The sequence below is a fragment of the Sapajus apella genome, unplaced genomic scaffold, assembly GCF_009761245.1.
Source record: "Sapajus apella isolate SASKATOON/1434 unplaced genomic scaffold, GSC_monkey_1.0 scaffold12, whole genome shotgun sequence".
NCBI lineage: Eukaryota > Metazoa > Chordata > Mammalia > Primates > Cebidae > Sapajus > Sapajus apella.
The window spans coordinates 5,653,347-5,668,175 of record NW_022436952.1 but is presented as its reverse complement, the minus strand read 5'-3'; the positions used below and the strand labels follow the sequence as shown (position 1 = coordinate 5,668,175).

The following is a 14,829-nucleotide window of genomic DNA, read 5'->3' as shown; positions in this document are numbered from 1 at the left end:
ATGTTGACCAGGATGGTCTCGATCTCTTGACCTCGTGATCCACCCGCCTGGTCAACATGGTGAAACCCCGTCTCTACTAAAAATACAAAAAATTAGCTGGGCATGGTGGCGCGTGCCTGTAATCCCAGCTACTCAGGAGGCTGAGGCAGGAGAATTGCCTGAACCCAGGAGGCGGAGGTTGCGGTGAGCCGAGATCGCACCATTCCACTCCAGCCTGGGTAACATGAGTGAAACTCCGTCTCAAAAAAAAAAAAAAAAAAAGTGAAAATTAGCCAAGTGTGGTAGTGCACACCTATAGTTCCAGTTACTTGAGAGGCTGAAGTGGAAGGATTGCTTGAGCCCCAGAGGTCAAGGCTGCAGTGAGCCCTGATGGTGCCACTGTATTCTAGCCTGGGCGACATAGTAAGACCCTGTCTCAGTGAATGAATTAATGAGAGAATGAATAATAAAAGCACTACTCTGTTGTCTTTGTAACTTCTAATGTTGCTGTTAAGAAGCCCAGTGTTATTCTGACTGTTTTTTGAGATGGAGTCTCGCTCTGTTGCCCAGGCTGGAGTGCAGTGGTGTAATCTTGGCTCACTGCAACCTCTGCCTCCAAGTTCACGTGATTCTCCTGCCTCAGCCTCCCGAGTAGCTGGGATTACAGCCATGCGCCACCAGGCCCAGCTAATTTTTGTTGTTTTTGTAGTTGTTGAGATGGAATCTCGCTTAGTCATCCAGGCTAGAGTGCAGTGCTGTGATCTTGGCTCACTGCAATGTCTGCCTCCCAGGTTTGAGCAGTTCTCCTCCCTCAGCCTCCCGAGTAGCTGGGATTACAGATGTGCACGACCATGCTCAGCTTATTTTTGTATTTTTAGTAGAGATGGAGTTTCACCATATTGGCTAGGCTGTTCTCAAACTCCTGACCTTAAGTGATCCACCTGCCTCAGCTTCCAAAGTTCTGGGATTACAGGTGTGAGCCACCGTACTTGGCCTATTCTGACTCTTGAGCATTTGTATGAAACCTGTTTTTTCTTTTTTTAGTGCATATAAGATGTCATCTTTCATTCTCGAATTCTGAAATTTCACTATGAGTAGTCTTGGTCTTTTTTTTTTTTCCTTAGAGAACTTGGAATTAAGTCTTGGTCTTTCTTTAGAGTGCTTGGTTTAAGAAAAAGAAAGTTGGCCGGGCGTGGTGGCTCACACCTGTAATCCAAGCACTTTGGAGGCCAAGGATCAGGTGGATCGCCTGAGGTCGGGAGTTCAAGACCAGCCTGACCAACATGGTGAAACCCCGTCTTGAAAAAAAATAATAAAGAAAAGAGGCCGGGCACGGTGGCTCACGCCTGTAATTCCAGAACTTTGGGAGGCCGAGGCGGGTGGATCACGAGGTCAAGAGATCGAGACCATCCTGGTCAAAATGGTGAAACCCCGTCTCTACTAAAAATACAAAAAATCAGCTGGGCATGGTGGCGCGTGCCTGTAACCCCAGCTACTCAGGAGGCTGAGGCAGGAGAATTGCCTGAACCCAGGAGGCGGAGGTTGCGGTGAGCCGAGATCACGCCATTGCACTCCAGCCTGGGTAACGAGCGAAACTCCTTCTCAAAAAAAAAAAAAAAGAAAAGAAAAGAGAGAGAAGGTTGGATTTCCAGGACTTGACACATTAAAAAATCAATTATTGAGTAAGTGGATGGACATGAATGTAGGCTGTGAATTATGGAATTGTGAGATTTCTTTAGAAGTAATACTCAGGCTTAATTTTACAGAATCCGGAGGATAAAAGAACATGATGCCAGTTTTAAAATAAAGGACTTCCCTGAAAAAGCTAAGGATATCTTTATTGAAGCTCACCTTTGTCTAAACAAGTAAGTGAAGTCCCTGTCTTGTACCCATTCTGTTCTCAGCAGGTAGCTATTATTTTGGGCACAAGTTTTTTTTTTTTTTTGTACAGATTTGTTTTTTGCCTTCAAGTAAGAGATCTAGAGTGAGAGAACTTCGTCTGTTGGAAGTAGTTAGTGACTGAAGCTGTCTTTCACTCACTTCTCTGCTTCTGGGAATTTCTACCACCTGCAAGTGTTGGGACCTTGTGCTACAATGGCTGCTTTTTTCACCCCGTCTGATCCCTGAATTCATCCTGATCTTTTTTGTGTGTTATGTATGTATGTAAAAAAAGATCATCCTGATCTTTTTTGTTTGTATGTATCTCCATTTCCCTTTCCTAAGTTATGAATATGTTATTCTTGTGAAAATTTCCAGCTCTCCCTCCTACTTTTTTTTTTCTTTGAGGATATCTTTATTGAAGCTCACCTTTGTCTAAACAAGTAAGTGAACTCCCTATCTTGTATCCATTCTGTTCTCAGCAGGTAGCTGTTATTTTAGGCACAATCTTTTTGTTTTTGTTTTTTTTTACACAGATTTGTTTTTTGCCTTCAGTTAAGTAACTGAAGTCACCTTCAGGCACACGCCACCATACCCAGCTAATTTTTTTCTTTTTTTTTGAGGCGGAGTCTTGCTCATGTTACCCAGGCTGGAGTGCAATGGCGCGATATCGGCTCACCGCAACCTCCGCCTCTTGGGTTCAGGCAATTCTCCTGCCTCAGCCTCCTGAGTAGCTGGGATTACAGGCACGTGCCACCATGCCCAGCTAATTTTTTGTATTTTTAGTAGAGACGGGGTTTCACCATGTTGACCAGGATGGTCTCGATCTCTTGACCTCGTGATCCACCCGCCTCGGCCTCCCAAAGTGCTGGGATTACAGGCTTGAGCCACTGCGCCCGGCCTAATTTTTATATTTTTAATAGAGATGGGGTTTCACCATGTTGGCCAGGATGGTCTTGATCTCTTGACCTTGTAATCCGCTCGCCTTGGCCCCCCAAAATGCTGGGATTACAGGTGTGAGCCACTGCGCCTGGCCTGTTTTTTCTTTTTTTTGAGACAATTTCACTGTGTTGCCAGGCTGAAATGCAGTGGTGCAATCTTGGCTTACTGCAGCCTCCACCTCCTGGGTTCCAGTGATTCTCCTGCTTTAGCCTTCCAAGTAGCTGGGATTACAGGCACCTGCCACCACACATGGCTATTTTTTGTATTTTTAGTAGAAACAAGATTTCACCTTGTTGGGCCAGGGTGGTCTTGATCTCCTGATCTTGTAATCTGCCTACCTTGGCCTCCCAAAGTGCTTGGATTACAGGTGTGAGCCACTGTACCTGGCCTCCAATTTTTGTATTTTATTTTTTATTTTATTTATTTTTTTAAGACAGGGTTTCACCATGTTGGTCAGGCTGGTCTTGAACTCCTGACCTCAGGTGATCCGCCTGCCTTGGCCTCCAGAGCGCTTGGATTACAGGCGTGAGCCACCACGCCCAGCTTTATTTTTTATTTGTTTATTTTTTTTCTTTACTTATTTCCTTGCTTTGAAGATCAACAATTTTTGTATTTTTAATAGAGATGGGGTTCACTATGTTGGCCAGGCTGGTCTGAAACTCCTGACCTTAGGTGATCTGCCTACGTCAGCCTCCCAAAGTGCTGGGATTACAGATGTGAGCCGCTATGCCCAGCCTTGTTTTTTTTTAGACAGAGTCTCCCTCCATTGCCCAGGCTAGAGTGCAGTGGTGCAATCTTGGCTCACTGCACCTTCCACCTCCCAGTTTCAAGCAATTCTCCTGTCTCAGATTCCTGAGTAGCTGGGATTACAGGTGCCTGCCACCAAGCCCGTCTGTTTTTTGTGTTTTTGGTATAGATGGGGTTTCACCTTGTTGGACAGGCTGGTCTTGAATTCTTGACCTCAGGTGATCTGCCCTCCATGGCCTCCCAAGGTACTGGGATTACAGGCGTGAGTCACCGCGACCGGCCCACCTTGTTTTATTTCTCAAAACATTTTTTTTTTTTTTGTGGTGGATTCATTATTATTTTTTTTTTTTTTTGAGACGGAGTTTCACTCTTGTTACCCAGGCTGGAGTGCAATGGCGCGATCTCGGCTCACTGCAACCTCCGCCTCCTGGGCTCTGGCAATTCTCCTGCCTCAACCTCCTCAGCAGCTGGGATTACAGGCACGCGCCACCATGCCCAGCTAATGTTTTGTATTTTTAGTAGAGATGGGGTTTCACCATGTTGACCAGGATGGTCTCAATCTCTTGACCTCGTGATCCACCCGCCTCAGCCTCCCAAAGTGCTGGGATTACAGGCTTGAGCCACCACGCCTGGCCTGAGATGGAATCTTGCTCTATTCTAGGCTGAAGTGTAGTGGTGTGATCTCAGCTCACTGTAACCTCTGCCTATCGGGTTCAAGCAATTCTCCTGCCTTAGCCTCCCAAGTAACTGGGATTACAGGCACGTGCCACCACACCTGGCTAATTTCTGTATTTTTACTAGAGACGGGGTTTCACCATGTTAGCCAGGCTGGTCTTGAACTCCTAACCTCAAGCGATCCACTCACCTTAGCCTCCCAAAGTGGTGGGATTATAGGTGTGAGCCACCGGGCCTGGCAAAAACATTTTTTAAAAATTTATTTTATTTTTTGAAAGGGAGTTTCGCTCAACACAGGGAGACCTTCCAGGCTGGTCTCAAACTCCTGAGCTCAAGCAATCCACCTACGTTGGCCTTGCAAAGAAAGTACTGAAATTTCAGGCATGAGTCTCTGTGCCTCGCCCCATTTTGTTTCTGAAGGATGCTTTATTTGGTAGAGAATTCCTGTTCAATAGTTATTTTCCATCAGAATTTGAGGAGGTCATCTCACTTATTTCTTCTTCTTTTTTTTTAATCTGGGGATCATAAAAAGGTTAGGTTACTATTGTTTATTCCCTCTCCCTTTCCCTTTTTCCCTTTCCCTTTCTCTTTCTCCCTTTTCTTTTGAGATGAAGGCTTGCTCTGTCACCCTGACTGGAGTGCAGTAGTATGATCTCGGCTTGATTATTTCTTCTTTTGTTTTTTTAGTCTGGGGATCATAAAAAAGGTGAGGTTACTGTTGTTTCTTTCTTTTCTTTTCTTTTTTCTTTTCTTTTTTTGAGATGGAGTCTTGCTCTGTTGCCCATACTGGAGTGCAGTGGTACCATCTTGGCTCACTGCACCCTCCATCTCCCAGGTTCAAGTGATTCTCCTGCCTCAGCCTCCCGAGTAGCTGGAATTACAGGCATGTGCCACCACATCTGGCTAATATTTGTATTTTTTAGGAGAGACAGGGTTTCCCCATGTTGGCCAGGCTGGTCTTAACTCCTGACCTCAGGCAATTTGTCCACGTCAGCGTTCCTGTTGTTTCTATTGAGAAATTAGCAATTTTTAAAAAATGTTGTTAAAGTTTATTTTTACTGGGGGGCGGGGGCGAAAATAAAAGTTTACTTTTACTTTTTGTGCTTTTAAGATTTTTTCTTGGGCCAGGAGCAGTGGCTCACGCCTGTAATCCCAACAATTTGGGAGGCTGAGGCGGGCGGATCACGAGGTCAATAGTTCGAGACCAGCCTGGCCAGCATGGTGAAACCTCATCTCTACTAAGAATACAAAAATTAGCTGTGCGTGGTGGCGCATGCCTGTAATCTCAGCTACTCAGGAGGGTGAGGCAGGAGAATTGCTTGAACCCGGGAGGCGGAGGTTGTAGTGAACCAAGATCGTGCCACTGTGCTCCAGCCTGGGTGACAGAGCAAGACTCCATATCAGGGGAAAAAAAAAAAAAAAAAAAGAAAGATTTTTTTCTCTCTCTTTAGTATTCAGCAATTTACTGTGATTTAGCTATGGGTGTCTGCCTTCTTAAATTTTTATTTATGTTTTAGTTTTTTGTAGAGACAGGGTCTGGCATGTTGCCCAGTCTGGTCTTGAATCCCTGGCTTCAAGCGATCCTTCCACCTCAAAAGACTCCCAAAATGTTGGGATTATAGGCATGTGCCACCACACCGGGCCATGTGTGTGTCTTTTATCCTGCTCTGGGTTCATATTCCTTCTTAAATCTTTGGGTGCTTTTTTTTGTCAGTGTTGGAAAATTCTCAGTGAGAACTCATCTCTTCAGATGCTGCTTCTGCTCCACTTTCTCGTCTCCTTGTGTAGTTCTGAATACACATATGTTAGATCTTTCACTGTGTGCCAAATGTGTCTTCAGCTCTTTTCTATATTTTTCCAACCTTTTTTTTCACTCCAGCTTTAGTCTGGATATTTTCTGATCTGTCTTCCTGTCCTCTTTTCAGTTGTACCTAATCTGCTGTCAAACCTACCTATTGAGTTCTTAATCTTATATTTATTTTCTGTTTTTCACTTTTAGAATTTTCTTTTTTTTTTTTTTTAGTGTGTCCAATTCTCTGGTAAAATTCTCCATTCTGACATCTAATTTCTTGAACATACTAATCACAGTTATTTTAAAATCTGTGTCTGATAACTTTAAAATCTATATGTTCAATGGGTCCACTTTCTCTTGTCTAATTTTTTTCTTCTGGGTTTTGGCTCTTGCGTTTTGTTTGTTTGTTTGTTTCTTTGTTTGAGACAGTCTCTCTCTGTTGCCCAGGATGGAGTGCAGTGCTTTGATCTCGGCTCACTGCAAACCGGCCTCCTGGGTTCAAGTGATTCTCCTGCCTCAGCCTCCTGAGTAGCTGGGACTACAGGCGGTGACACCACACTTAGCTAATTTTTTCTATTTTTAGTAGAGACAGGGTTTCGCCGTGTTAGCAAGAATGGTCTTGGATTTCCTCACCTTGTCATCCACCCACCTTGGCCTCCCAAAGTGCTGGGATTACAGGCGTGAGCCACCATGCCTTGCCTGTTTTTGTTTTTGAGATGGAGTCTCCCTCTGTCATGCAGACTGGAGTGTAGTGGTACGATTTCAGCTTACTCTGTCTCCCGAGTTCAAGCGTTTCTCCTGTCTCAGCCCCTCGAGTAGCTGGGACTACAGGCATGCCATGACACCCGGATAAGTTTTGTATAATTTTAGTAGGCATTTCACCTTATTGGTTAGAGGTTGGTGTCGAACTCCTGACCTCTGGTAATCCACCCACCTCAGCCTCCCAAAGTGCTGGGATTACAGGCGTGAGCCACTGCGCCTGGCCTTGTTTTTGTTTTTTGAGATAGGATCTTGCTCTGTCACCCAGGCTAGAGTAGAGTGGTGCAATCATGGCTCACTGTAGCCTTGGCCTCCCAGGCTCAAGTGATCCTCCCATTTTAGCCTCCCAAGTAGCTGGCACTTAGTACATGTCATTATACTTGTATAATTTTTAAATTTTCTGTAGAGACAGGGACTTACCATGTTGCCCAGGCTGGTCTCGAACTCTGGCCTCAAGCAGTCTCTCACCTCGGCATCCCAAAGTGTTGGTACAGTTTTCTTTCATTTTGTATTCCTGCATTTTTTTTAACAGATATTTTAGAAAAATCAAAGGCAATCATTTATCTTAAAAATTATAGGATTAAGAATAGCTTTTATATATTTGTGGTAAAATACACATGATAGCCGGGTGCGGTGGCTCAAGCCTGTAATCCCAGCACTTTGGGAGGGCGAGGTGGGTGGATCACGAGGTTAAGAGATTGAGACCATCCTGGTCAACATGGTGAAACCCCGTCTCTACTAAAAATACAAAAAATTAGTGGCGCATGCCAGTAATCCCAGCTACTCAGTAGGCTGAGGCAGGAGAATTGCCTGAATCCAGGAGGAGGTTGCGGTGAGCTGAGATTGCGCCATTGCACTCCAGCCTGGGTAACAAGAGTGAAACTCCGTCTCAAAAAAAAAAAAATACACATAATATAAAATTTACAATTTTAATCATTTTGAAATATATAATTCAGTGGCATTAATAAGTATATTCACGATGTTGTACAATTCTTACCACTATCCTTTTCCAGATTGCGTTCATCCCAAACAGAAATGTTGCCCTCTTCCCTTATCACCTGGTAACCACCATTCTACTTTCTTTATGAATTTACCCATTCTGATGCTATGGTCTGAATGCTCGTGTCTCCCGAAAATTCATATATTGGAATCGAATCCTAACCCCCAAGGTGATGGTATAGGCTGTGGGGGGACCTCTGGGAATTGATGAGGTCATGACACTGGAGCCCTCATGAATGGGAATAGTGCCCTTATAAAAGAAACCCCAAAGAACTTGTGCTCCCCTTCCACGCTTTGAGGACACAGCAAGAAGTCAGCATCTATCAGGAATGGGCCCTCACAAGATACCAAATTTGCCAGTGCCTTGATCTTGGACTTCCCAGCCTCCAGAACTATGAGAAATAAATGTTGTTTATAAGCAACTTGGTTTGTGGTATTTTTATTTTTATTTTTATTTATTTATTTATTTTTTTGGAGACGGAGTTTCGCTCTTGTTACCCAGGCTGGAGTGCAATGGCACGATCTTGGCTCACCGCAACCTCCGCCTCCTGGGTTCAGGCAATTCTCCTGCCTCAGCCTCCCAAGTAGCTGGGATTACAGGCACGTGCCACCATGCCCAGCTAATTTTTTGTAGTTTTAGTAGAGACGGGGTTTCACCATGTTGACCAGGATGGTCTCAATCTCTTGACCTCGTGATCCACCCGCCTCGGCCTCCCAAAGTGCTGGGATTACAAGCGTGAGCCACCGCGCCCGGCCATTGTGGTATTTTTATTATAGCATCCAGACAGAGGAAGACATCTAGGTACCTCACATAAGAGGAATCTTACAGTTTTTGACCTTTTGTGATTGTTTAGTTCACTTAGCATGATGTCTTCAACATTCATATATGTTGTAGCGTGTGTCAGAATTTCCTTCCTTATTGAGGCTGAATAATATTCCGTTGTATATATATATATATACCACATTTGTTTATCCATTCATCTAGTGATGGACATTCAAGTTGTTTCCACCTTTTATTGTGGCATAATGTTCTTGTGATTGTCGGTGTCCAAGTATTTGAGTTGGTGCTTTCAATTCATTTGGGTATATACTCAGAACTGAAGTTGTTGGATCACATGGTAACTCTATGTTTAACTTTTTGAGGGGCTGAGTGGTGGCTCATACCTGTAATCCAGCACTTTGGCAGGCAGAAGTGGGAGGACTGTTTCTGGGCAACATAGTGAGACCCAATCTCTATAAAAAATTTAAAAAATCAGCGAGGCTTTGTGGCGTATGCCTGTAGTCCCAGCTATTCAGGACGCTATGGCAGAAAGATTACTTGAGCCCAGGGGTTTCTGACGCTGTAGTGAGCTATGATTGCACCACTGCACTCCAGCTTCAGTGACAGAATGAGACTCTGTCTCAAAAAAAAACCCAGACTTTTTGAGGAACCACCATATGGTTTTCCATAGCAGCTATACTGTTTTATATTCCTAACAGCAATGCACAAGGATTCCAGTTTTTCTACACCCTCACTGATACCTATTACTTTCCTTTTCTTCCAAAAAAAAAAAAATATATATATATATATATATACACACATATGATAACGTGTGTGCGTGTGTGTGTATGTGTATGATGAGGTCTCACTATATTGCCCAGCCTGGTCTCAAACTCCTGGGCTCAAGCAGTCCTCCTGCCTAAGCTTCCCAAAGTGCTAGGACTATAGGCATGAGCCACCAAGTCCAGCCTTTTTCTTTTTATAGTAGGCACCCTCATGGGTGTGAAGTATGGTATCTCTTTTTGGTTTTTTTCTTTTTTTTTGAAGTATGGTATCTCATTATGGTTTTGCTTTGTATTTCCCTAATAGCTAGTGATACTGAGCATTTTTTCATGTGCTTATTGGCCATTTGTACACCTTTGAAGAAAGGCCTATTTTTTTTTTTTGAGACGGAGTCTCATTCTGTTGCTCAGGCTGGACTGCAGTGGCGCAATCTCAGCTCACCACAACCTCTGCCTCCCAGGTTCAAGCAATTCTCCTGACTCAGCCTCCCAAGTAGCTGGGATTACAGGTGCACACCACCATTCCCAGCTAATTTTTGTATTTTTAGTAGAAACGGGGTCTGACCATGTTGGCCAGGCTGGTCTTGAACTCCTGACCTCAGATGATCCACCGCCTCCGCCTCCCAAAGTGCTGGGATTATAGGTGTTAGTCACCACTCCCGGCCCAGAAAGGTCTGTTTTTTCGTTTTGTTTTGTTTTTGTTTTTTTTAGATGCAGTCTCACTCTGCTTCCAGGCTGAGTGCAGTAGCACAATCTTGGCTCACTGCAACCTCTGCCTCATGAGTTCAAGTGATTCTCCTGCCTGACCCTCCCGAGTACCTAGGACTACAGGCTCGTGCCACCGCACCCAGCTAATTTTTGTATTTGTAGTAGAGATAGGGTTTTACCATGGTGGCCAGGATGGTCTTGATCTCTTGACCTTGTGATCTGCCTGCCTTGGACTCCCAAAGTGCTGGAATTACAGGTGTGAGCCACCATGCCTGGCCATGTCTGTTTTTAAATTTGGTTGGTTGTTATTTTGTTGTTGAGTTATAGGAGTTTTTTTAATGTATTCTAGATATTAATCTCTTATCAGATATATGCTTTGCTAACATTTCCCCCCATTTTATGGTTTTCTTTTCACTTTTTTTTTTGAGACAGATTCTTGCTCTGTCAGGAGTGCAGTGGTGAGATCTTGGCTCACTGCAAACTCGACTCCCTGGTTCAAGCTCTTCTCCTGCCCCAGCCTCCCGAGTAGCTGGGATTACAGGCATGCGCCACCACAGCCAGCTAATTTTTGTGTTTTTAGTAAAGAAAGCATTGCACCATGTTGGCCAGGATGGTCTCAGTCTTCTGACCTTGTGAGCCACCATGCTCAGCTTTCTTTTTTTTTTTTTTTTTTTTTTTTGAGATGGAGTCTCTTTTGCCCTGGCTGGAATGCAGTGGCGTGATCTTGGCTCACTGCAACCTTCGCCTCCTGGGTTCAAGTGATTCTTTTGCCTCAGCCTTCCAAGTAGCTGGGATTACAGACACAAGCTACCATGTGTGGCTAATTTTTATATTTTTAGTAGAGACAGGGTTTCGCCATGTTGGCCAGGCTGGTCTTGAACCCCTGACCTCAGGTGATCCACCCACCTTGGCCTCCCAAAGTGCTGGGATTACAGGCATGAGCCACCGCTCCAGCCTTTTTTTTTTTTAAAGATGGAATCTTGCTGTTGTTGCCCAGGCTGGAGTGTAATGGTGTGATTTTGGTTCACTGCAACCTCCGCCTCCTGGGTTCAAGCGATTCTCCTGCCTCAGCCTCCCGAGTATCTGGGATTACAGGTGCCTGCCACCACACCCAGCTAATTTTTGTATTTTTAGCAGAGATGAGGTTTCACTATGTTGGCCAAGCTGGTCTTGAGCTCCTGACCTCAGGTGATCCACTTGCCTTGGTCTCCCAAAGTCCTGGGATTACAGGTGTGAGCCATCGTGCATGGCCATTTTTTTTCACTTTTGAAAGTATCCTTTGATGCAAAAAAAGTTTTTGATTTTTTACTTTTTTAAAATTTTTATTTATTTATTTTTATTTTTTTATTTTTTAATAGAGATGGGGTTTCACCATACTGGCCAGGCTGGTCTCAAACTTCTGACTTTGTGATCCGCCCACCTTGGCCTCCCAAAGTGCTGGGATTACAGGTGTGAGCCACTGTGCCCGGCCAAAAAGTTTTTAATTTTGATGAAATTCAGTTGATTGGATTTTTTAAATTTTGTTACCATATTGGGTTTTGTTGTTGTTGTCATATTCAAGAAATCATTGCCAAATCCAGTGTCATGAAGTATTTCTCCTATCTTTTCCTCTAAGATTTTTATAATTTTAGCTCTCACATTCAGGTCTTTGCTCCATTTTGAGTTGGTTTTTGTACATAGTGAAAAGTATGTGGTGTTATTTTTTCCTTCTTTTGCATGTGAATATCCATTTTTCTAGCACTCTTTATTGAAGAAGCTGTCCTTTCCCATTAAGTGGTCTTGGCATTCTTTTTGTATTCCATTGGCCTATACACTGTAGATGGTTTTTTTGTTTTGTTTTTTTGGTTTTTTTTTTTTGGTGGGTCCCCAATTTTTTTTTTTTTTTTTTTGAGACAGAGTTTCGCTCTTGTTACCCAGGCTGGAGTGCAATGGCGTGATCTCGGCTCACCGCAACCTCCGTCTCCTGGGTTCAGGCAATTCTCCTGCCTCAGCCTCCTGAGTAGCTGGGATTACAGGCACGCGCTACCATGCCCAACTAATGTTTTGTATTTTTAGTAGAGACGGGGTTTCACCATGTTGACCAGGATGGTCTCGATCTCTTGACCTCGTGATCCACCCGCCTCGGCCTCCCAAAGTGCTGGGATTACAGGCTTGAGCCACCGCGCCCGGCCATTCCGTGTGAATTTTAAGATTTTTGTTTTGTTTTGTTTTGCGATGGAGTCTCGCTGTGACACAGGCTGGAGTGCAGTGGCGCAATCTCCGCTCAACGCAACCTCTGCCTCCCGGGTTCAAGTGATTCTTCTGCCTCAGCCTCCCAAATAGCTGGGACTACAGATGCATGCCACCATGCCTGGCTAATTTTTAATATATTTTTTTTATTAGAGATGGGGTTTCTGGGCCCACAGTGTTAGCCAGGATGGTCCCAATCTCCTGACCTCGTGATCCTCCTACTTCGGCCTCTCAAAGTGCTGGGATTATGCAGGCATGAGCCAGGGCTCCCAGCCTCTGTTTTTTTTTTTTTTTTTTTTTTTTTTTTTTTTTTTTTTTTTTTTTTTGAGACGGAGTCTCACTCTGTCCCCCAGGCATAGAGCGCAGTGGCCCGATCTCACAGCAACCTTTGCCTTCTGGGTTCAGGCCATGCCTGGCTAATTTTTGTATTCTTAGTAGAGACAAGATTTCACCATGTTGACCAGGCTGGTCTCAAACTGCTGACCTCAGGTGATCTACCCGCCTTGACCTCCTAAATTATTGGGATTATAGGCTTTAGCCACTGCATCCGGCCCCAGCAGTGTTTTTTGCAGAAATAGAGAAAGAAACACAGCTGGGCTCGGTGGCTAGTTCAACCTAGTTTGAATAGTATCAACTTAGTTTCAATAATATACAAACACTCTGCTCCTATATATCTCTCTCTCCCACTTTATTATGTCTCTCCCACTTCATTATCATAGATTACAGTTTTATACCTTGGGTGGCCATTATATCAATTCATAATTATTGTTTTATGCATTTGCCTTTTAAATCATATAGGATGTAAAATGAGGAATTATAAACCAAAAGTACAATACTGCAGGCTTTTATATTTTATATTTACCGTGACAAGTGTCTTTTGTTTTTTCTTGTGGCTTTGAGTTACTGTCTGGTGTTTTTTCATTTTAGCCTGAAGGATTCCCTTTAGCCTGTTTCTTTCTTTTTTTAAAAAAATTTTTTAATTTAATTTTTATAATTTTTTTTAATGCTTTACCAGGTGAGCCTTTGTTTCTTTCTTTCCTTTCTTCTTTCTTTTTCTAAAAGTCAGGGTGTCGCTTTCTCAGCCAGGCTGGAGCGAGCACAGTGGTGCAGTCATAGCTCCACCCTAGCCTCAACCTGCTGGGCTCAAGTGATCCTCCCACCTCAGCCCTCAGTAGCTGGGACTACAGGTGTATGCCACTGCACCTGGCTTTTTTTTTTTTTTTTTTTAATTTTTTGTAGAGACAGGGGTCTTGCTTTGTTGCCCAGGTTGATCTCAAACTCCTGGCCTCAAGTGATCCTCTTGCCTCTGCCTCCCAACGTGCTGGGATTACAGGCATGAGCCGCTGTGCCCAGCCTGTTGCTGTTTTCAAGATTCTTTCTTCACTGGGCGCAGTGGCTCATGCCTGTAATCCCAGCACTTTGGGAAGCTGATGCAGGTGGATCATGAGGTCAGGAGTTCAAGACCAGCCTGACTAACATGGTGAAACCCTGACTCTACTACAAATACAAAAATTAGCCAGGTGTGGTGGTGGGCACCCGTAATCCCAGCTACTCAGGGAGGCTGAAGCAGAGAATTGCTTGAACCTGGGAGTCAGAGGTTGCAGTGAGCTGAGATTGCACTACTGCACTCCAGCCTGGCCGACAGAGTGAAACTCTGTCTCAAAAAAAAAAAAAAAAAAAAAGAAATTCCTTTGCCATACAGGCACCATAAATCACCATGTTGGCCAGGATCGTCTTGATCTCCTGACCTCACGATCCACCCGCCTTGGCCTCCCAAAGTGCTGAGATTACAGGTGTGAGCCACTGCACCTCGCCCATTTTATCCAACATTTCTAAATATTTATAGTGGGGATAACTTTACATTAACTCGGCCTATTATGTTGGAGAAGCAGATGTCTACTTTTTATTTTTCAGAGTAAATTATGTTGCAAAATAGTAAGTGAACTTATGGAAAATGGAGTTTATTTCCACTGAAGACTTCTATGCCAGGTTAGTGAGGAGGAGGAGTTCACTCAGAAGTGCCAGTGATGGTCATCATGGTAGTTGTCACCACAGCTCAGTCGTCTAGTCTGTTCCTACAGTAGAGGAAATGACTTGGAATCTTTTCTATTAGGAATAGAGATGAAAGGGAAGCAGGTAGACGTGTTAGAACTAATCCCTTACCTACTCTGGCTTAGAGAGCAAGATTTTTCAAAGGGGACAGAGTTAAACTGCTCATAGTAAACTGAGGAAAAGTCGTGTGTGTATCTGAAAGAAGCTAATCTTTAGGCCGGGCGCGGTGGCTCAAGCCTATAATCCCAGCACTTTGGGAGGCCGAGGCGGGTGGATCACAAGGTCAAGAGATCGAGACCATCCTGGTCAACAAGGTGAAACCCCGTCTCTACTAAAAATACAAAAATTAGCTGGGCACGGTGGCACGTGCCTGTAGTCCCAGCTACTTGGGAGGCTGAGGCAGGAGAATTGCCTGAACCCGGGAGGCGGAGGCTGCGGTGAGCCGAGATCGAGCCATTGCACTCCAGCCTGGGTAACAAGAGCGAAACTCCGTCTCAGCCTCCCAAGTAGCTGGGACTACAGGCACG

At 44.3% G+C, this 14,829-nt stretch overlaps 1 protein-coding gene across 1 annotated transcript in view; it reads left to right on the top strand.

The window, feature by feature from the left end:
• MRPL45 (mitochondrial ribosomal protein L45) overlaps nt 1–14,829 on the top strand; it is a 31,510-nt gene that overhangs the window by 11,271 nt on the left and 5,410 nt on the right. The window contains exon 4 of the mRNA XM_032279826.1: nt 1,746–1,844. Coding sequence (XP_032135717.1) covers nt 1,746–1,844 — 99 coding nt within the window. The remainder of the gene's footprint in view (nt 1–1,745; nt 1,845–14,829) is intronic.